Consider the following 22,119-nt stretch of genomic DNA (forward strand, 5'->3'; position numbering starts at 1 on the left):
TGTGTGGATCAATATCAATAATCTGTGTGTCAATCTAGAATAAATTTCTATTTGTGGATCAAGCTATAACCAATAATCTGTGTCAATCTAGGATAAATATTTCTATGTGTGGATCAATAATCAATAATCTGGAATAAATATTTCTATTTGTGGATCAATAACCAATAATCTGTGTGTCAATCTAGGATAAATTTATATTTGTTGATCAATCAATAACCAATAATCTGTGTCAATCTAGGATAAATATTTCTATGTGTGGATCAATAATCTGTGTGTCAATCTGGAATAAATTTATATTTATGGATCAATCAATGATCAATAATCTGTGTGTCAATCTAGGATAAATATTTCTGTTTGATTTGTAGGAAATGCACCCCATCAATGCCATCAATACCATCAATACCCGAATGGCTCCAGCTGCGTTTCCTGCACTGGATTTGCAGACATTGCACCCTATCAATACCATCAATACCCAAATGGCTCCAGCTGCGTTTCCTGCACTGGATTTGTAGGAAATGCACCCTATCAATGCCATCAATACCCAAATGGCTCCAGCTGCGTTTCCTGCACTGGATTTGCAGACATTGCACCCTATCAATGCCATAAATACCATCAATACCCAAATGGCTCCAGCTGCGTTTCCTGCACTGGATTTGTAGGAAATGCACCCTATCAATGCCATAAATACCATCAATACCCGAATGGCTCCAGCTGCGTTTCCTGCACTGGATTTGCAGACATTGCACCCTATAAATACCACCAATACCCGAATGGCTCCAGCTGCGTCTCCTGCCTCGCTCGGCCCTGCAGCAGCCCGGCCCCAGGCTCCGTGCTCGCATCCCTGCAATCAGAACCTGCACCTTGGCAAAAGTCAGCGCTTTTATTTACAAATCCAGCAGCAGCAGCAGCACGAGGAGCACGAGGAGGAGGAGGAGGAGAGGAGGAAGATGGCCCAGCTAAAGCAATGGTTTATTGGGAATGGCAGCAACCCCAGGGACAGTCCCTGCTCACGGCAGCACCGGTGCGGGAATGGCGACAGGGAACCAGGCTGGCCATGGCTCCCTAGTGGCTCTCGCCCTTCTTGCCCACTACCTGCAGGAGGAAACAGCACAGTCAACCCTCTTGCCAAAAAATCCCTTCTTCCCCTCAAAAATCCCCATTTCCACCCCAAAAATGCTCCATTTCCCTCCCCTGCAAAGTTCGCTTTTCTCTTCCCCAAAATTCCCATTTTTCCCCCTCAAAAATCCCCAATTTCCCCTCAAAAATCCCCATTTCCCCTCAAAAATCCCCAATTTCCCCTCAAAAATCCCCAATTTCCCTCCCCCTGCAAAGTTCGCCTTTCTTTTCCCCAAAATTCCCTTTTTTCCCCTCAAAAATCCCCATTTCCCCTCAAAAATCCCCAATTTCCCTCCCCCTGCAAAGTTCGCTTTTCTTTTCCCCAAAATTCCCTTTTTTCCCCTCAAAAATCCCCATTTCCCCTCAAAAATCCCCAATTTCCCTCCCCCTGCAAAGTTCGCTTTTCTTTTCCCCAAAATTCCCATTTTTCCCCTCAAAAATCCCCATTTCCCCCCAAAATGCTCCATTTCCCTCCCCTGCAAAGTTCGCTTTTCTTTTCCCCAAAATTCCCTTTTTTTCCCATCAAAATTCCCTTTTTTCCCCATTGAAATTCCCTCTTTTCTGCCCCAAAATCCCCATTTCTTGGGATTTTGGGATGAAATGGGAATTTTATAGGGAAAAAATGGTAATTTTTGGGGAAAAATGAAGTATTTTACAGGGGGGAAATGGTTATGTTGAGGAGAATGAAAAAGGAGAAAAAAGGCAGGAAAATGAGGAAAAATGAGAAAACTGGGGATTTTGGTGGAAAATGGGATTTTGGGGAAAATGAAAAAGATGGGAAAAGCAGGAAAAAAGGCAGGAGAATGAGGGAAAGGGAGAAAAATGGGGATTTGGGGGAAAAAATGAGGGAGGAAATGGGAATAAACAGGCAAAAAAAAAGGGAAAAGTAGAAAAAATAGAAGAAAATTGGGACTTTCATTTCATCCCTGCACTGACACCTACAGCTGCTCCAGATGTGTGAGTTGACCACAAAAAATGGGATTTTGGGGAAAAGTGAGAGGGGAAATGGGAATAAATAGGTAAAAGAAAGGAAAAAGTAGAAAAGCCAGGAGAAAAAGAGGGGAAAATGGCAAAAGCAATTGGAAGTAAAGAAACAGGCAGTGTTTGCAGTCTGGGAGAATGAGGGAGGTCTGAAGTGAAGGCTGTGTTTATTTTAGAGCAGCAGAATGAGTGCTGAGTGATTTCAGTGGCAGTGAAAGGCAGGAAAAGCTGCTCAATTCCTTTGGGAAGTTCTTAGCAGGACAGAAATGAAGTTTGAGCTCAAAGAAGAAATGAGGTTGTAGTTCAAAGAAGAAATGAAGTTTTAGTTCAAAGAAATGAAGTTTGAGTTCGATAAAGGAATGAAGTTTGAGTTCAATAAAGGAATGAAGTTTGAGTTCAATAAAGGAATGAAGCTGTAGCTCAGATCAAGTTTTGCTGCTAGAATTCTGGTGTCAGGGCTCTGCAATTTGGACCGTGAATACCGGAGGAGTTTCTTTTCAAACCGAAGTCAGTGGAAGGGAGGATTTCTCAGACGGGGTTTGGCACTCACTCGTTTGAAGTCGTTCATGTTGGTGGCCTGCACTGGGGTGCCAATGAAGGTGAAGTAGGTGATTCGCGTCGTCTCTTCGTCGCCGTGATTGGACTGCACGAACAACTGCACGGGCAAACCAAAATAAGGGCTGGGTTTGCATCTCAGATTGGAATTTCTGGAAAACCCTTTTTTCTGAGAGGCCTCGGGACCACAGTGAGCCATTATCTGCTGCTGGTGCGTCTGGGATTGGTTCCACGTGGTTGTTTCTAATCAATGGCCAATCACAAGATTTTATTATCAATCCTTTCTATCCCTTGCTGGCTTTCTGATGAAATCCTTTCTTCTTTTGGTGTAGCTTTAGTAACATAGAGAACAGAAAATAATAAACTAGCCTCATGAAACATGGGGTCAGCTCCTCGTTGCTGGGATCAGGCTGATTCAAGAAGAGTTAAAAGTCTCTTTTCCCAGGCTGGCACTTGAAGAAGGAGCCAGGGCTCTCAAGGCTGTTTATTGTACCTTATCTAGAAAGTTCTTTCCCTGCTCCTGCTGAGGTCTGTCCAGCAGGGCAGCCCCAGCACTCTGTGTTCTGTCCTTACACTAAAAGCTGCCTGTGCAGGGTTTACAATAACTGTGTTAGACAGGGAGCTTCTACTCTAAGCCAACCCACAGTGCCACCCTCACAGCAGAGGATGGAGGCCAAGGAGAAGCAGGAGAAAGGCTGGGCACACCCAGATCCCCCCACCTTGCCCCCTGGATCTCCATTCCAGAACCCCCAAATCTGCTTTTCCACCCCATGATAACTTCACTGCTATTCCACCGAAGCTGTTGTGGCCTGCAGATCTCCATCTAAGGTTGGGAACTTGCTCCCTGGGTCACAATCAAACCCAAGGTGTTTTGGGCTTCTGAGCTGTCCTGGGCAGCCAGAGGGGTGTCCTGGGTTCTGACATTTGCACACCCGTTCCAGCTGCTGCAGCTGTGGGAGCTTTATCTCCATTACACAGGTCTCTGGCTCCCCATTCCATAACTATTCAGAGAGCAGCTCTGCTTTGCTGGCACCTGTTCACCCCCAGAGCTGGGATTCCCCACTGGCCCAGCCCCTGCCCGGCTGGGCTCTGACAGGAAACGAGCACCAGCGGAGCAGCGCCGCCCCCGGGCCGGCGGCACTCACAGTGACACTGTTGACATTCTGGAACTTGACGTAGCGCAGCTGCACGATGCCATCCTCCCTGATGTCCTCGGGGCCCAGCTGCAGGGCCTGCGTGGGCTCGCTGCGCTCCGCCTCCTCAAAGTCCATGGAGCGCGGCAGGTTGATGAAAATCTTGATGGATTTGGGGCCCTGCCCTGGGGGACACAGACAGGGAAACGGGAATTACAGAGCCAGGGATGGACTGGGGCCCTGCCCTGGGGGACACAGACAGGGAAACGGGAATTACAGAGCCAGGGATGGACTGGGGCCCTGCCCTGGGGGACACAGACACAGGGAAACGGGAATTACAGACCAGGGGTGGATTTGGGGCCCGCCCTGGACACACACACAGGGAAATGGGAATTACAGACCAGGGATGGATTTGGGGCCCTGCCCTGGGGGACACAGACAGGGAAATGGGAATTACAGAGCCAGGGATGGACTGGGGCCTGCCTGGACACACACACACAGGGAAATGGGAATTACAGAGCCCAGGGATGGATTGGGGCCTGCCTGGACACACACACACAGGGAAACGGGAATTACAGAGCCAGGGATGGACTGGGGCCTGCCCTGGACACACACACAGGGAAACGGGAATTACAGAGCCAGGGATGGATTGGGGCCTGCCCTGGACACACACACAGGGAAACGGGAATTACAGACCAGGGATGGACTGGGGCCTGCCCTGGACACACACACAGGGAAACGGGAATTACAGACCAGGGATGGATTGGGGCCTGCCCTGGACACACACACAGGGAAATGGGAATTACAGAGCCCAGGGATGGATTGGGGCCTGCCTGGACACACACACAGGGAAATGGGAATTACAGAGCCCAGGGATGGATTTGGGGCCCTGCCCTGGACACACAGACAGGGAAACGGGAATTACAGAGCCAGGGATGGACTGGGCCTGCCCTGGGGGACACAGACAGGGAAATGGGAATTACAGAGCCCAGGGATGGACTGGGCCCTGCCCTGGACACACAGACAGGGAAACGGGAATTACAGACCAGGGATGGACTGGGCCTGCCCTGGGGGACACAGACAGGGAAATGGGAATTACAGAGCCCAGGGATGGATTTGGGGCCCTGCCCTGGACACACACACAGGGAAATGGGAATTACAGACCAGGGATGGACTGGGCCTGCCCTGGGGGACACAGACAGGGAAATGGGAATTACAGACCCAGGGATGGACTGGGGCCTGCCTGGACACACACACACAGGGAAATGGGAATTACAGAGCCAGGGATGGATTTGGGGCCTGCCCTGGGGGACACAGACAGGGAAATGGGAATTACAGACCCAGGGATGGACTGGGGCCTGCCTGGACACACACACACAGGGAAATGGGAATTACAGACCCAGGGATGGACTGGGCCCTGCCCTGGACACACACACAGGGAAACGGGAATTACAGACCAGGGATAGAAGGGATGGATTGGGGCCTGCCCTGGACACACACACAGGGAAACGGGAATTACAGACCAGGGATAGAAGGGATGGATTGGGGCCTGCCCTGGACACACACACAGGGAAATGGGAATTACAGAGCCAGGGATGGACTGGGGCCTGCCCTGGACACACACAGACAGGGAAATGGGAATTACAGAGCCAGGGATGGAAGGGATGGATTTGGGGCCTGCCTGGACACACACACAGGGAAATGGGAATTACAGAGCCCAGGGATGGAAGGGATGGACTGGGCCCTGCCCTGGGCAAACACACAGGGAAATGGGAATTACAGAGTCCAGGGATGGATTTGGGGCCTGCCTGGACACACACACAGGGAAATGGGAATTACAGAGCCAGGGATGGCAGAACCCAGCCAGGAGATTGGGTTACTACAGAACATGGGGAAGATTTCAATGGCTCTCACTCCAGCCTGGAATTACAGCCAGGTTCTCTCTGCAGCCTACTAAACTATGACCACTTCTTTTTGTGTAGCAAACTGCAATAAACACTTCTGTTTGTGTGTTAAAGTATGGTAAATATTTGTGTATCAACCTATAATAAATACTTTATTTGTGTATCAACCTATAATAAATATTTCTTTTACTGTATCGATGTATAATACTTCTGTGTGCATCAATCTGTAACAAATATTTCAATTTATAAATTGTGTATCAATTTATAATAAATATTTCTATGTGTGTATGAATCTATAATGAATATTTCTATTTGTGTATCAGTCCATAATAAATACTTGTAAATGTGTATCAATAAATAACAAACACTTCTCTTTGTCTATCAATCTATAATAAACACTTCTGCCTGTGAATCAATCTCTAATATTTCTATTTGTGTATTAAACTACAATAAATAATTTGGGTATCAATCTATAATAAATACTTATATGTCTCTATCAATCTCTTATAAATACTTAACATATATTTGTGTATAGATTATCAATCTATAAGAAATACTTGTATTTGGGTATCAGTCTATAATAAATCTATGTGTGCATCAAACTGTAAGAAATACTTCATTTGTGTATCAGTCTATAATAAATACTTCTCTGTGTGTATAAATCTCTAATAAACACTTTGTGTGTCAATCTATAATAAACATTTTGATTTGTGTATCACTTCTCTTTGTGTATCAAACTATAATAAATACTTTGTGTATCAATCCATAATAAATCCTGTGATTTGTGTGTCAAACTCTAATTTTTGCCCACCAACCAACAATAAATCATTCTACCTGCAGCACTCACCATTGTCTGGGCCCTGCAGTTTCATAGAGTACAGCTTGACAGGCTGACTAAAAGCTACAGTGATGAGCAGCTGTGGAAGGAAAAACCAAAATTACACTCTGATTTCTGCACTTGGAACCAGCCCAGCACAGGAACCAGGGATAAGGCAGCTCTGGAATAAAATGCTGGGCTCACTTCTCCTGTTCCACCCATCCTGGCCCCTTATTGCCCTGGGCCTGGGCATCCTCAGGGGGGAAACCTTTGGAGCCTGCGGGAGAACATCCCCGGATCCATGGGCAGCACTGCCTTGGATCCATGGGCTCCTGCAGGAGAACATCCCTGGATCCATGGGCTCCTGCAGGAGAACATCCCTGGATCCATGGGCAGCACTGCCTTGGATCCATGGGCAGCACTGCCTTGGATCCATGGGCAGCACTGCAGGAGAACATCCCTGGATCCATGGGCAGCACTGCCTTGGATCCATGGGCAGCACTGCCTTGGATCCATGGGCTCCTGCAGGAGAACATCCCTGGATCCATGGGCAGCACTGCCTTGGATCCATGGGCAGCACTGCAGGAGAACATCCCTGGATCCATGGGCAGCACTGCAGGAGAACATCCCTGGATCCCTGGGCAGCACTGCCTTGGATCCATGGGCTCCTGCAGGAGAACATCCCTGGATCCATGGGCAGCACTGCCTTGGATCCATGGGCAGCACTGCAGGAGAACATCCCCGGATCCATGGGCAGCACTGCCTTGGATCCATGGGCCCCTGTGGGAGAACATTCCCGGATCCATGGGCAGCACTGCCTTGGATCCATGGGCAGCACTGCCTTGGATCCATGGGCCCCTGCAGGAGAACATCCCCGGATCCATGGGCAGCACTGCCTTGGATCCATGGGCCCCTGCAGGAGAACATTCCCAGATCCATGGGCTCCTGCAGGAGAACATCCCCGGATCCATGGGCCCCTGCAGGAGAACATGCCCGGATCCCTGGGCTGCAGTCCCTCTCCTGAAGGCCCCAGCCCCTCAGCAGAGGGTCCCTGGACCATGTGCAGCACACCTGCTCGTCGCAGTCGGACTCCAGGTAGGAGGAGTCCTTGCGCAGGCAGTTCTCGAAGCCGTGCTCGTCGCTCTCGTTGAGGCACTCGCAGCCAGCCTTGTTGATGAAGGGCAGCAGATCCATCTGGGGACAGAGAGCACACAGCTGCTCACAGCTGGGACAGCCACAGCACGGCACACAAAATGCATTTTAATGATTACGGAGATTCTCCATTCTTACTAAATGTGTACATGTCAATATTCACAGTTTTTCTGGAAAAGAGAGCCCAGACAAGTGGTTTTCTCGGCCAGCTCTGCCTAAAATTTGACTTCAAGTCCATTTTTTTACCAGTTGAGCTACAGAATAAAGCTCTGGGGAGACACTCACGTATCCTTTGGGGATGTCTGTGTCTTCGCTGTTGCCAGGATCGTTCTCCAGGTGCTGTTTGATCTTGTCCTCCAGGCCCACGGCATCTGCTCCCTGGTACTGGTCGATGCGCACCTTGTTGCGGAAGAACAGGAACGTGGGCGTTGCTGAGATGTTGTTGGTGGCAGCCGTGCCCTGGGAGCAGATGTGAGTCCCCATTAGTGCCTCAGGCAATCTCACCTGCACCACTGGGAGCTGCCTCATCCCACCAATAAACCCACTTATTTCTTTTCTTTTATTTACATTTATGTCATTCACCCTGGTGCCGTGTGCAATATCTCAAGTACTACTTGGGGCTGAGGATCAATGAATTACTGCGCTTTTACCCTGCTCAAAGGAAGGGCAGCCCAGCAGGGCCATTTCTCCTTAGGAGGGATCTGTCCTCCCAGTCTGGGAGCAATCAGTGCCAGGGCTCCCGTGCCCTCCCCTGTCCCCATTCCCGGGCAGCAGGAAGGCTCCGGAGCACACACCTGGCACTGGTGCACGTCCACCTCCAGGAATGTTGCCTGTGGGTATTTGTTGCTCAGGGCGTTGAAGGCGGGCGCGATCCGCAGGCAAGGGCCACACCTGGGGGAAAAGGGACACTTCCACTGAATTCCACTTCTGGTTCTTTGTCATTGCCTGCCCCAAAGGGAATTAGAAGGTTCCTGCTCTTCCTGATATCCTGCTTAAGAACAGTCCCTCCACCTGGCTGCCCGGGTGATACAGTGAAGGACGACATATGGGAACCTGCAATTTATTGTCTTTATTTGCAGCATTTTCACCACAGTCCCGCTCAAGAAAGTGTTACAAAGGAGGGCAAAAGCAGCAAAAAACTCCTATCATTAGTCCATGCTACCTCCTCGGAAAAAAATTGTATTTACACACAACTTAAGTGGTCAACACGTATCAAATTGTTCCCACAACAAATCTCATTTACACCTATAACCAGTTATTCCCGTATTTATTTGGCCCTGGGAAGACAGAGTTGGTTTCTTTTGATTTAATTGCATTGGCTTGGATGAAAATGTGTATTTTTTATTTATTCTGCGTCAACAAAAGTGTAGGAAGTGCTCAGCTGCACCAATTCCTGTAAAGGGAGTTTCTCACTGAGAAAGAGAAACAAAAAGTGGAATAAAAAACCCACGACGTAGTAAATTGGCAAAAAAGCACCCATAACTAAGAGGCAGCAGTCAAAAAATAATGAGGTGCCCTATGAACCCCCAAATCCCTGAGATTATCACTATTCTCCCTAATTTCACAAATTAACGGGAATCATTCAGATGTCGAGATTCATTTGGTGACAAATTCATCTCGATTTCATCACAGTTACATCTCCCTGCTGAGGAGGGGAAAAGGGATAATGTACTTGTCCTGGGCAAATGGGGTGCGGATCCAGTCAAGTTTTATGGGGCGAAAGATGTTTTTCCAAGTTTTAAGTTGCATTTAGCGTTGACCGTGCCTTGTTCCCATCACTTTCCTGCCCTTTAACGGGGCTTTACACCAGCGCAGCCCCTGCTCCCTCAGAGCGCCTGAGGGCTGGCGGGTCCGCGGGCAGTGGGTTCGGCGGGAAAAACGGGAATTTATGCCAGGAGCTGGGAACATTGTGTTAAAAATCACGGAACTTAGAAAGGCGCTGATGCTGCGACTGCACTGACGCGTTCCGGAGCGCCCCTCACGTTGCAAACCGCGCCGGGGAACCCCGAATAAAAACACGGGAAGAGCGGAGCCCTTCCCGGGAGCCTGAGGGGGAACGGGCGCGCAGGAGCCGCCCCCCGCCCTCACTCACCCCCTCATGGTGAACTTCACCACGGCCAGGCGGGAGCCGGCGGCGCTCAGCTCGGGCTGGAACTCGGTGTCGTTGGCGATCACCTTCACGCCCGCCATGGCCGCGGGCCCCGGTGGCGGTGCCGGGTGCGATGTGCAGCGTCACGGCGGGCAGGACGCCCGGCATGCACCGCTGGCACGGGCGCAGGCGCGCCCGCCCCGCTCCGCTCCCGCCCGGCCGCCATCTTGGGGCAGGGCAGCGCGGGACGCAGTGACGTCACCGGCCGCCATTTTGAGAACGGGCAGCGATGCCCCCGGCCGCCATTTTGAGAACGGGCAGGCGTGTGGGCGAAGCGCCCCCCAGCGGCCATTTTGGGAACGGGCAAGCGCGGGAATTTTGTGAGAGGAGACGCGATTTTAAATATCAAAATAAAACTTTAGTACTAGTTTCGTCATCAACTCGTTTTTTGGTGACGTTATGGGGATGGCTGATGTAAATTTTTGTCACCTTACTTAAATTATTCTTTTTAATAAAGTCGCGCTGTCGCGATACGGAAAAGAATTGTGAAATAAACGCTGAAGCCAAATGGGGGGAAATAAGATATAAGTGCTTGTAATAACCACAAAATAAAACCAAAATTAAATCCAGGACTTTCTCCGACCCAATTTGCAGCGTCATTCCTGACAACTTCCCAACGTACTTTAGAACACAACATAATGTCACTTCAAGATGTCTCATAATTCCGCTTTTCCTGCTAAACACCGGGAATATCCCCAGCACTCTACTCTCGCCTGCTGTAATTCAAAAGCCTTGCAGTAAACGCTAACTAATGAATTATTTTTTTAGCAAGTAATCACCGGTTCACTGCGCCCTCAGCGTCACCCGGCAGTTTCCACGGCGGCGGCACCTTGCCGTCAAGCGCGCCGGCCGGAGCTTTGCGCCAGTGTCGCGGGACGCGCTGTCATCCGGCCGCTGCCGCACCGAGCGCGGCGGGGCCGCGGCGCCCGGGACGCGTGAGGGCCGGGACAGCCCCCGGCACCGGCACCGGGACCGAACAGGTGCGACCGGGGGCCGGGGCGGGAGAGCGGCTCGCTGCCAGCGGGAGCGCGGGGCGAGCCCGCGGCGCTCCGCAGGCCCCGCAGCATCCCCTGCGCCGCGAGCGCTGAGGAGGCTGCGGCAGCGGGAGGCGCGGGGACCCGGGCGCTCCGGGACCCACACTCGGCTGGGCCGGAGCCCAGGGGGCCCGGGGAGCCCGGGACACCGGTAACGGGCAGGATGGGGTTTGGAATTCATCAGGGTTCACCTCAAAACGAGCGCCGGGTTATTAAATGGATGGATGGAGGTTTCCATCGCTGCTAACGGAGAGGCTCCTGGCAGGAATGGATCCTCTGGGGGGCTTAAATGCCTTTTAATGCCGATTGTTTTTGCTACCTCGCAGCCCTCCCCGGGTTTATTTCCCTCTCCTGTGCCAGACAGTGTGCGCTTGGCACCCAGGCATGGGATTTGGAGTGCTCCAGCTGCTTTGGATAACTGTCCTTGGTGACAGTTCGAAACAGGAAAAATTACTGTGGCTTCAGTGTATCATCAAATTAAGCACCGGGAAAGCCTGCAAGTGGCTTCCGAAGGTGTTAATTAACTCCAGTCTCGTGTCCCAAATGATTATTTTGTTCTCTGTCTAGGTTTGGAAGCTCCTGCATACCCAGGGAAGGTGTTCTCATTGTGTTCTCCTTCCCTCAATGGTCCCTTCTTTCCATCCCTAAGTAACAACCAGAAAGTCTAACCTGTCATTAATTTTAAAAATCATTGCATTTTCCTAAAATGCATAAATAGCCCATTTATAGCTATAGTATACTGTTTAACACTATTTAGTGCTATTTATTAGTGTTTTGGGGGTAGGTTATTGGAGTGTGCGCACAAATCCTGTGATTAATTCCTTCCTGGATGGAAATAAAAGTGTTTGGGAAGAGCTGCTCTGGTGTAACAGAGGTGGGGTTGCTTCTGTTTCACCCCTTCCTCCCATGGGATTGTTCTCTTTGGGGGCTTTTCTGGCTGTAAAAATCCACAGTGTGGATCTCTGGGTAGACAGCTTGGAAAGGGTTGGAGTCCTGGATTCAGTGCTTAATTCCTTGTACTGGAACAATCAGTTTAGTGGCTTTACTGAAATAGGAACTGATCCGGGATTAAATGTGCCTAAGTCCCACCTTCAAGCAGAGCAGTTCAAAGAGTCACACACTAGTTAACATTTTTTTGGTTCATTTCCTCATTTCAATAATTGCTTTCTGTTAAAATATTTTTAAAATCCTGGTTTTGGGAAGGTGTTTTCCACATCCCTGCATTTGTTCTGTTTATTGGACAATATTGTTATGTGTTTCCCACATCCCTGCATTTACTGTATGTCTAAGATTGGAATTATTTCTATACTATTTATTTATTATTATTTGCAAGGTTTTGTGTTAGAAAATTTCAAGGGAAGGAGATAAATACAAGGATGATGTGTGTATATCCCTGTGTACATGGAATAACAGGATAATCTGCCTCACTGGCTTTTTGGAGGAAAACCAGGATTTTGGCACTTGTGGACAGACACAAATTTACCCCATGGAGACACAGGAGGAATTGTACTCGTGGCATCTCCATTTTCTATTTCCAAGTTCCCTTTTCTGCAGGAAATAGAGGGTTTGGGGCAGTTCTGAGTGCTGGGAATTGGTGTGCAGTGATTCCCTGCCTGCTTTCGGGCCCCTTTGGCACTGGGACAGTGCTGATTTGCTCCTGTACTTTGTCATCACTGATGTCAAAAAATGGAATTATTGATTGTTTTCGGACAAAAAGGGATCTTGGTGCTGCCAGGGGCTGCACTTGGTGCGTGCTGGGGCTAAGCTGTGGAACCCAAGTTCCTGGGGAATTAAGATGTGGCTTTTCCTGAAAAGGAAGTTTTTTATGAAGGCTTTGCGCTGCCACAGTCAAAAACTAGAAGGAAAGAGGTAGTTTGTGTTTTTCCTCTCCCTCCCAGAGCCTTGCTGTGAAATGCTCTGAGAACTGGGTTTGCAATGGGACTGTCAGGGGGTTGGTAATGTGGTTTCTGCATGGAAAATCCCGAATCTCTTAGGGTTAGTTTTGTGCTAGTGCTCTTGTATGTTGTAATACCCTCCTGTATGTTCCCTCTGAAAATTCCCCTCATTCAGAGTGGGGTGGGTTGGAAGTGTTCAGAAGTGGCTCTAAATGCAGAATTGTTGAATACAGGATCTCAAGCAGCAATGCTGGCCCCCAGCAGGGGACTTTCTGTATTTATCCAAAAATGCAGCTGTTTTTGACAGCCTGGTGACACAGGAACACTGTGACTTGTTCCCTGAACTGGGAGCAGTAGGACAGCAGAGCACTGGGAAGGGGTTTTTGTGTTGCTCATTGGTGTTTTTCAGCTCTGCTTTAGTCATTTCTGGTTTGTTTCCTCACAAAAATTGAGTGGGTATTTATGTTTGCTGTGGGCGGTTTTGTTCTTGTTGTTGATATTTGCATTTTGGTCTGTTGCATCTGGACACTTTATTCCTGCTTTTATTCCATTTTTATGACGATTTCCCTGCAAATCAAGCCTGGTTTAATTGTAGCTCTTGGTTCGTTTAAAATGTTGTTTAAAATGCTGAATTAATTTCTCTTTCTGTGCTCTTATGGTCCAGACAGAGCAATTGATCCAGCATTGCATAACAATTAACTCTGCAGGGACAGGTGTGGTTTGCAGCGTGCAGAAAGACTGGATTTTTGCTCTTTATTGATCCTGATCATTACGTTCGAGCTTGAATTAAATAGCTTTTAATGAAGATGGGCCGGTGGGCTGCCAGAAATGAGCTGCTTCCCTGGCAAGGGTCATTTGATGTGGTATCAGTGATTCGGTGATGTGGATTTTGTGGCAAGCCCAGAGTTGATCCCTGACTTGTCAGCAGCCTCCCGGGAGCCGTGTGTAATCCTTAGCCATTCATTAGCCTGCCCTTGCTCGCTCCCTTCCCCCTTTTTTCCACGGACACAGTCACGTTCCAGTTCTCTGGCTGCAGAGGGTGGCAGCGCTCAGCACATGGAGTGACAGCTCCTGTGCTTTTACACGCATGAGGAATGACAGGGATTCCTGTTGGAAGAGATCGGGGTGCTGGCACAGGTTGTGCAGGTCAGAGTGACCTTCATTTTTCTGTCATAATTCAGATTTATTCCCTCTGAAGTGCTGTGAAACAGGTTTACAGACCTGGGGAAACTCAGGGTAGGAGACATGTATATAGCTATAAAAAACCCCACAAAACCACACGTATTTCATGCTCCCCTAAATCAGAGCTCTGCTTTGAGCCGGGGTGAGTTCAGAGCATAAACCTCCACGATATAGTACACAAGGAGTGTTTGGTTATTAATTTAACACGACCTTTTCACCGATAAGAAAACCTCAGTTCTAACAGCATGGAAGTGCTGGGCAAGCTCAGAATGTTGCTACCACAAACACAGGGTTGTTGTGGGGTTTAAATCTTGTGCAAATTCAAGTGGGTTTTATTGCCACAACTTGAGTTGCTATTCCCAGTCATTGAGACCGTTTTGGCCCAGGGACAATTGAAATTCCACTGTGTTTTTTGTGTCAATATGTTCAGAATATCCAAAATGTTGCTGTAAAGATAGTGCTGGACCCATTTCCTGCTGGAGAGTGGCCAGCATCCAGTTTGTCAGTGGATTATATGAGGTTGATTTCACCTAAGGCAGCATATTCCATATCCCAACATGAATGTCTGTGTAGCAGGGACATAACAACATCAGGGGTATAAAAACTGCTTCAGCCTCAGAACTTAAAACATTTGTAACTTCAAAATTACTCTAAAAAGAGAGATTTGAGCAAAAATTCTTATGTGCACAGGGATGTGCTGTATGGCCCCCAACTTTTACTCCCCTCCCTTTTCGTTTGAAGGATAATATTATGCATTTTGGGAGACTGCAGCCTTCCCCCCCCCCCAATAAAGTAAATAAACAGCACTATTGCCTCATACCTGGGGGGTCATGTCTGTCTGTCCATCTGCTGTTCCTCATCTGCTGCATCCTGGGGCCTCCCAAATGTGAGGGGAAAATGGTGGGAAACATGAGGGGACAGAATGGCAGAGACAGGAGGGGACAAGATGCCAGAAACATGAGGGGAAAATATGGCAGAAACACGAGGGAAAAAGAGCAGGAAACATGAGGGGAAAAGATAGAAAAACATGAGGGGGAAAGGGCGGGAAACATGAGGGAAAAGATGGCAAAAACATGAGGGAAAAAGAGCAGGGAATGTGAGGGGAAAAGATCAGGGAATGTGAGGGGAAAAGAGCAGGAAACATAAGGGGAAAAGGACAGAAAACATGAGGGGAAAAGATGGCAAAAACATGAGGGAAAAAGAGGAGGAAACATAAGGGGAAAAGGACAGAAAACATGAGGGGAAAAGATGGCAAAAACAGGGAAAAAGAGCAGAGAACATGAGGGAAAAAGAGCAGGGAACGTGAGGGGAAAAGATGGAAAAAACATGAGGGGGAAAGAGCAGGGAACGTGAGGGGAAAAGAGTGGGAAATGTGAGGGGAAAAGATGGCAGAAGCATGAGGGGAAAAGAGCAGCAAGCATGAGGGGAAAAGATGGCAGAAACATGAGGGAAAAAGAGCAGGGAACATGAGGGGAAAAGGACAGAAAATATGAGGGGAAAAGATGGCAAAAACATGAGGGAAAAAGATGGCAGAAACATGAGGGGAAAAGGTGGCAGAAACGTGAGGGGAAAAGAGCAGGGAACATGAGGGGAAACAGACAGAAAACATGAGGGGAAAGATGGCAAAAACATGAGGGAAAAAGAGCAGGGAACATGAGGGGAAAAGATGGCAGAAACATGAGGGGAAAAGAGCAGGGAACATGAGGGGAAACAGACAGAAAACATGAGGGGAAAGATGGCAAAAACATGAGGGAAAAAGAGCAGGGAACATGAGGGAAAAAGAGCAGAGAACATGAGGGAAAAAGAGCAGGGAACATGAGGGAAAAAGAGCAGGGAACGTGAGGGGAAAAGATGGAAAAAACATGAGGGGGAAAGAGCGGGAAATGTGAGGGGAAAAGATGGCAGAAACGTGAGGGGAAAAGAGCAGGGAACATGAGGGAAAAAGGACAGAAAACATGAGGGGAAAAGATGGCAGAAACATGAGGGGAAAAGAGCAGGGAACATGAGGGGAAACGGACAGAAAACATGAGGGGAAAAGATGGCAGAAACATGAGGGGAAAAGAGCAGGGAACATGAGGGGAAACAGACAGAAAACATGAGGGGAAAAGATGGCAAAAACATGAGGGGAAAAGAGCAGGGAACATGAGGGAAAAAGATGGTAGAAACATGAGGGGAAAAGAGCAGCAAGCGTGAGGGGAAAAGATGGCAGAAACATGAGGGGGAAAGAGCAGGAAACATGAGGGGGAAAGAGCAGGAAACATGAGGGGAAAAGATGGCAGAAACATGAGGGAAAAAGATGGCAGAAACATGAGGGGAAAAGGTGGCAGAAACGTGAGGGGAAAAGAGCAGCAAGCATGAGGGGAAAAGATGGCAGAAACATGAGGGGAAAAGAGCAGGGAACATGAGGGGATAAGAGCAGGGAACGTGAGGGGAAAAGGGCGGGAACTCTGAGGGGACAGAACGGCAGAGACAGGGAGGGACAGGATAGCAGAAACATGAGGGGAAGAGATGGCAGACACCTGAGGGAAGGGAGCAGCCGGGACGTGGCTGATGCTGTTGCGCTGTTGGGATTGCAGGCGCGCGGTGGCCATGGCCGGGAACAGCCTGGTGCTGCCCATCGTGCTGTGGGGCCGGCGCGCCCCCACGCACTGCGTGTCCTCCCTGCTGCTCGTGGATGGCTCTGTCATCGTCACCGGCTGCCACGACGGGCAGATCTGCCTCTGGGACCTGGCTCCTGACCTGCAGGTAATGGAGGCGCCGTGCCCCTCGGCCTGTCCTCCCTCTCCCCATGCTCGGGCGCCTGCTCTGCCCTGCCCACAGCACTGTCAGGGGTTACAAAGAGGGGTTTTGCCTCCTGGTCTTCCAACAGGAGCAGCACCTTTTTTAACTCGTTCCAATTTCTTGGAGCTGCTCTAAACCAGTTGCTTTCTAGTTGAGGTGTTTAATATTGTGTTGTGGAAAGGAGTTCCTTCCCAATATCCCATCTGGCAGTGGGAAGCCATTCCCCCTTTTCCTGGCACTCCATTCCCTGTCCCAAGTCCCTCTCCAGCTCTCTTGGAGCCCCTTTTGGCACTGGAAGGGGCTCTGAGGTCTCCCTTTATTTATGGATTTATGGGGAAAACTCTTAATGTGCAACACAATCTTTTATATTTGGCCAAATTCAATTGAAATTGAATTGAGCCAAATTCAGCTCCTGATTTGTAAACATTGAGAGGAGTTTGCAAAATGCTTTTTCCCCCCAAATTCTCATTCCTGTGTGAAGTAGAAAATCTTCCAAGATGATCCCTCCACTGCTATGTTAATTGAACATGTGTGCACATATTAATGCACATATAACACATGAAGTAGAAGGCTGGGATATGGATATTCTGGTCATTTGTGTGATTTTGAGTCCCTGTTTTTTTTCCCTGCTCCCAGATCAATCCCAGAGCTCTGCTCTTTGGTCATACAGCCTCAGTTACTTGTTTATCCAAGGCCTCAGCTTCCAGTGAAAAGCAATATATAGTGAGTGCATCAGAGAGTGGGTGAGTTTCTAAGTGTTTATTATGTGCAATAATGGGAATTTGTGCCCAGTTTATCCATATACTCAACACTGTGTTTGATTTTTATCCTCAAGAGAAAATTCCTCAGCAAGTACGTTTTATTTTTTGATTTGTTTTATTTATTAATCAGAGAGCAGCAGTTAAGTGGTAGAAGCAGGTAGAAGGGGGTAATAGCTGCTCAGGTTCTGTAATTTTTCCTTACAGGGAACAGGAGGTTGTGTGGATTTAGGAGGACTGGAAAGTCCAGTTGATTTTGAGTTTCTGTAAATAGAGCCCTAATACAGTTCGAGTGAAGTTCCCCCCCTGCGAGGGGTTTGAAGTGCCTGTTTTCCAGGTGGTGCTTTCCCTGTGTTCCAGGGAGATGTGCCTGTGGGATGTGAACGACGGGCGGTGCATCGAGTTCACCAAGCTGGCCTGCGCACACACGGGCATCCAGGTGAGCGTGAGGGCTGCCAGGGAGGGAAGGGCGCTCTGCAGGCAGCACAGTGGGTCTGGGAGCACCCTCGGGCCCAGGCTGGTTTATCCCTGCCCCGCACGGATTGCTGTCTGTGTCTGCTCCCCTCTCCACAGTTCTATCAGTTCACAGGCAGCACAGTGGGTCTGGGAGCACCCTCGGGCCCAGGCTGGTTTATCCCTGCCCTGCACAGATTCCTGTGTCTGCTCCCCTCTCTGCAGTTCTATCAGTGCAGGCAGCACAGTGGGTCTGGGAGCACCCTCGGGCCCAGGCTGGTTTATCCCTGCCCCGCACGGATTCCTGTGTCTGCTCCCCTCTCTGCAGTTCTATCAGTGCAGGCAGCACAGTGGGTCTGGGAGCACCCTGGGGCCCAGGCTGGTTTATCCCTGCCCCACACGGATTCCTGTGTCTGCTCCCCTCTCTGCAGTTCTATCAGTGCAGGCAGCACAGTGGGTCTGGGAGCACCCTGGGGCCCAGGCTGGTTTATCCCTGCCCCGCACGGATTGCTGTGTCTGCTCCCCTCTCCGCAGTTCTATCAGTGCAGGCAGCACAGTGGGTCTGGGAGCACCCTGGGGCCCAGGCTGGTTTATCCCTGCCCCACACGGATTCCTGTGTCTGCTCCCCTCTCCACAGTTCTATCAGTGCAGGCAGCACAGTGGGTCTGGGAGCACCCTCGGGCCCAGGCTGGTTTATCCCTGCCCTGCACAGATTGCTGTCTGTGTCTGCTCCCCTCTCCACAGTTCTATCAGTTCACAGGCAGCACAGTGGGTCTGGGAGCACCCTCGGGCCCAGGCTGGTTTATCCCTGCCCTGCACAGATTCCTGTGTTTGCTCCCATCTCTGCAGTTCTATCAGTTCACAGGCAGCACATTGGGTCTGGGAGCACCCTCGGGCCCAGGCTGGTTTATCCCTGCCCCGCACAGATTGCTGTGTTTGCTCCCCTCTCTGCAGTTCTATCAGTGCAGGCAGCACAGTGGGTCTGGGAGCACCCTCGGGCCCAGGCTGGTTTATCCCTGCCCCGCACGGATTCCTGTCTGTTGTGTCTGCTCCCCTCTCCGCAGTTCTATCAGTGCAGGCAGCACAGTGGGTCTGGGAGCACCCTGGGGCCCAGGCTGGTTTATCCCTGCCCTGCACAGATTCCTGTCTGTGTCTGCTCCCCTCTCCGCAGTTCTATCAGTTCACAGTCGGCACGCAGAGGGAGGGGAGACTCCTGTGCCATGGGCATTACCCTGAGATTCTGGTGGTGGATGCAACCAGCCTTGAGGTCCTGTACTCTCTGATATCCAAGATCTCTCCTGACTGGATCAGCTCCATGACCATCATCCGCTCCAACAGGACACAAGGTGAGTGTTTCTTGTGGCAGGGACGCCTCCCACCATCCCACTGCATCCAGCCTGGCCTTGGGCACTGCCAGGCTTTCCTGGGAATCCTGGATCAGCTGAGGCGTCACCTGAGCACAGACTGGGTTGGTTCTGCTCATTCTGTTAATTTGGTGGGCTTCAGTTTCTGGCAGACAAGTGTCTCGTTGGGGTGTTCCTGTTGTGGAGAGTGGAATTCCTGAGAGGTTTGGGGAGCACTGGGGAGACAATCCCGACTAAAGGACTTCTCCCTTGAGTTAAGGCTCAGCAACAGTTGTAAAGTGGGCATTCCCAAAATCCTGGGGTGGGAAAGCTCAGCTCTTATCCCCACAGCAGATAAATTGCTGGGAGAACTGGAAATGAGCTCTGCTGTGAAGGCTTTCATTCAATAAACATTCCATCTGGAAGCACATGCTCAGGAATGCTTGGGCCAGGTTTCACTCCCGCTCAGCTGAGGAGCTCCCTGTGCCTCAGGCTCCTTTTGTGTTTCCCAGAGGACACCGTGGTGGCCGTGTCCGTGACTGGCATCCTGAAGGTCTGGATCATCACCTCGGAAGTCAATCGGATGCAGGTGGGCACGGGCTGCTGCGTCAGTGGCACTTCTGGTGGGATGGAGGGCTCTGTCCCTGATATCTGCTGATAGCCCTTTCCCTATTCCAGTGCAAAATAACTTACTGAATTTTCCTTTACTGATTTAAGTTGCCACCAGAACTCCTAATACTTCTCAGAGAACTGATTTCCAAATGAAGTGTAGGATTATGTCCAATTGTTCCAAATCCGTTTTTTATTTGTCCCATGTAGTGATTTGGGTTAATGTTTTGCTGAGCAGACCGTACCGTTTTTAGGAATATTCATTATATGGGATTATCTCCAGCTCCCTGGAGATAATTGGCAATTGTTAGTTGGCATTTCCTGGGTACTAATGAATACAAGTCTTAAAGGAGATTTGCCCCAGACCTCAGGGGCAAACCAAGGTTTTCTTCAGGGAAGCCTCATGTAGAATGGTATCAGCTTGTCTTTGGGAGTGGAGTCTGCCTCAGTGGCTGTGAGATCAGCAGCACTGATCTGTGCTGCTGGGGAGCCTGGGGATGGTGTGCCCTGCAGAGGGGACACCACGTGCCCTGCAGGTCTGCTAGGGGGAGGCGTGGGATAAAGCCTGCCCCGAGGGTTTGGGTTTATGCACAGGAACCCACCCACAGGAGAGCCAGGTGTGGGGCAGGTGGCTGAGGAGGTGTGGGATAAAGCCTGCCCCGAGGGTTTGGGTTTACCCACAGGAACCCACCCGCAGGAGGGCCAGGGTTTGGGTTTACCCACAGGAACCCACCCGCAGGAGGGCCAGGGTTTGGGTTTACCCACAGGAACCCACCCGCAGGAGGGCCAGGGTTTGGGTTTATGCCCAGGAACCCACCCGCAGGAGGGCCAGGGTTTGGGTTTACCCACAGGAACCCACGTGCAGGAGGGCCAGGGTTTGGGTTTACCCACAGGAACCCACCCGCAGGAGGGCCAGGGTTTGGGTTTACCCACAGGAACCCACTCGCAGGAGGGCCAGGGTTTGGGTTTACCCACAGGAACCCACTCACAGGCGGGCCAGGCGCGGGGCCGGGGGCAGTGGGAGCAGGGGCAGTGGCTGAGGAGGCTGAGGAGGCGTGGGATAAAGCCTGCCCCGAGGGTTTGGGTTTACCCACAGGAACCCACCCGCAGGAGGGCCAGGTGCAGGGCCGGGGGCAATGGGAGCAGGGGCAGGTGGCTGAGGGCCGGTTCTGTTTGCTCCAGGACACCACCCCGGTGTTTGAGGAGGAGTCCAAGCCCATCTACTGCGAGAACTGCCAGAGCATCTCCTTCTGCGCCTTCACGCAGCGCTCGCTCCTCGTCGTGTGCTCCAAGTACTGGAGGGTAAGGCTCAGCCTCCTCCCTCAGGAGCCTGCATTAAACCACACCAAACACCCAGGCGAAGGGGCTCCAGGTCTCTCCAGTGTACCCCTGCGCTGAAATACATTTAATGTAAATACACATATATTTAATCTATTTCTAGATATTTGATCCAAGTCTCTGCCCGTGGTGAGGTTTGGAACGAGATGGCCCTAAATGTCTTTAACAACCCAAACCATTCCATGATTCTGTGATACTGAACCCAAAACCAGCTGCTGCCTGGGCATTTTAATATTTAATTGATTGGTTAATAACCAGAGACTTTGTTTCCTCTCAGGTCTTTGATGCTGGAGATTATTCCCTCTTATGTTCAGTGCCCAGTGAAAATGAGCAGACCTGGACTGGTGGGGACTTTGTGGCAGCTGATAAAGTGATTGTATGGACAGAGGATGGACAGAGTTTCATCTATAAATTACCAGCCAGGTACTCAACAGAAAAATACCCCCTTTATTTAATTTTTGATTGATTTGAATTGAGTTTATTGAAGACATACTGAAATATTGGTCCACTAAGGGAAGACGTGTAAATATAAAGCTATAAAATCAATTCAAAATTTGGCATCAAAGAGGTTAAAAATGACAGGAGTAAAACCAAAGACTTTCATTCTGACATCTTCATGGTGTGTAGATTTGTTCTGGGTAGCGATTGTGTTTTGTCTTGGATATTCCCACATAAATTGTGTGGGAACTCCTTCCTTGCCCTCATGTGATCAGAGCATGAGGATGGCAGCAGCACCCATGTCCTGCTGCGGGAATCACTCTTTAAATGTTATTATTATAAATTTATTATCTCCTTTGCCTGTTCCTGCCGCCAGCTGCCTCCCAGCCAGTGACTCATTCCGCAGGGATGTGGGGAAGGCAGTGGAGAACTCGATCCCCCCTTTGCTGTACAGCGTGTTGGACAGAGCAGAGAAGCAGGT

The 22,119-nt window shown here is 50.0% G+C and overlaps 2 protein-coding genes across 4 annotated transcripts in view; one reads left to right on the forward strand and one right to left on the reverse strand.

Annotated features, from left to right (window-relative positions):
• Nucleotides 1-861: 861 nt before the first annotated feature.
• On the reverse strand, nt 862-9,907 carry TXNL1 (thioredoxin like 1). 2 transcript variants are annotated; one of them, XM_036402517.1, is made up of 8 exons: nt 9,751-9,906; nt 8,453-8,549; nt 7,944-8,117; nt 7,578-7,700; nt 6,537-6,606; nt 3,798-3,970; nt 2,648-2,752; nt 862-1,092 (listed from the first exon to the last, which is right to left on the reverse strand). In XM_036402517.1, the coding sequence occupies exons 1-8, from the start codon at nt 9,846-9,848 to the stop codon at nt 1,063-1,065; spliced, it is 870 nt and encodes a 289-aa protein (XP_036258410.1). In that variant the 5' UTR covers nt 9,849-9,906; the 3' UTR covers nt 862-1,062. The 2 variants fall into 2 exon arrangements, with proteins under 2 accessions (XP_036258410.1, XP_036258411.1); XM_036402518.1 differs by lacking the exons at nt 862-1,092; nt 2,648-2,752; nt 3,798-3,970 and adding an exon at nt 4,631-4,914 and having other exon boundaries at nt 9,751-9,907.
• Nucleotides 9,908-10,683: 776 nt separating this feature from the next.
• WDR7 (WD repeat domain 7) overlaps nt 10,684-22,119 on the forward strand; it is a 46,527-nt gene continuing 35,091 nt past the window's right edge. For both annotated transcript variants that reach the window (XM_036402496.2, XM_036402495.2), the window contains exons 1-9: nt 10,684-10,787; nt 16,495-16,663; nt 17,336-17,442; nt 17,818-17,896; nt 19,082-19,256; nt 19,766-19,842; nt 21,045-21,164; nt 21,478-21,623; nt 22,015-22,117. In XM_036402496.2, coding sequence (XP_036258389.1) covers nt 16,508-16,663; nt 17,336-17,442; nt 17,818-17,896; nt 19,082-19,256; nt 19,766-19,842; nt 21,045-21,164; nt 21,478-21,623; nt 22,015-22,117 — 963 coding nt within the window. In that variant the 5' untranslated portion in view covers nt 10,684-10,787; nt 16,495-16,507. The remainder of the gene's footprint in view (nt 10,788-16,494; nt 16,664-17,335; nt 17,443-17,817; nt 17,897-19,081; nt 19,257-19,765; nt 19,843-21,044; nt 21,165-21,477; nt 21,624-22,014; nt 22,118-22,119) is intronic.

Source organism: Molothrus ater, chromosome Z (genome assembly GCF_012460135.2).
Source record: "Molothrus ater isolate BHLD 08-10-18 breed brown headed cowbird chromosome Z, BPBGC_Mater_1.1, whole genome shotgun sequence".
Classification (NCBI taxonomy): domain Eukaryota; kingdom Metazoa; phylum Chordata; class Aves; order Passeriformes; family Icteridae; genus Molothrus; species Molothrus ater.

What these genes read in the sequence shown, in the direction of transcription:
- TXNL1 (XM_036402517.1), bottom strand. Translation starts at nt 9,848, where the DNA reads ATGGCGGGCGTGAAGGTGATCGCCAACGACACCGAGTTCCAGCCCGAG. An exon ending in TGGACGTGCACCAGTGCCAG is followed by an intron (nt 8,118 to 8,452) that starts GTGTGTGCTCCG and finishes ATCTGCTCCCAG; the next exon opens with GGCACGGCTGCCACCAACAA. An exon ending in CAGACATCCCCAAAGGATAC is followed by an intron (nt 7,701 to 7,943) that starts GTGAGTGTCTCC and finishes CTCTGTCCCCAG; the next exon opens with ATGGATCTGCTGCCCTTCAT.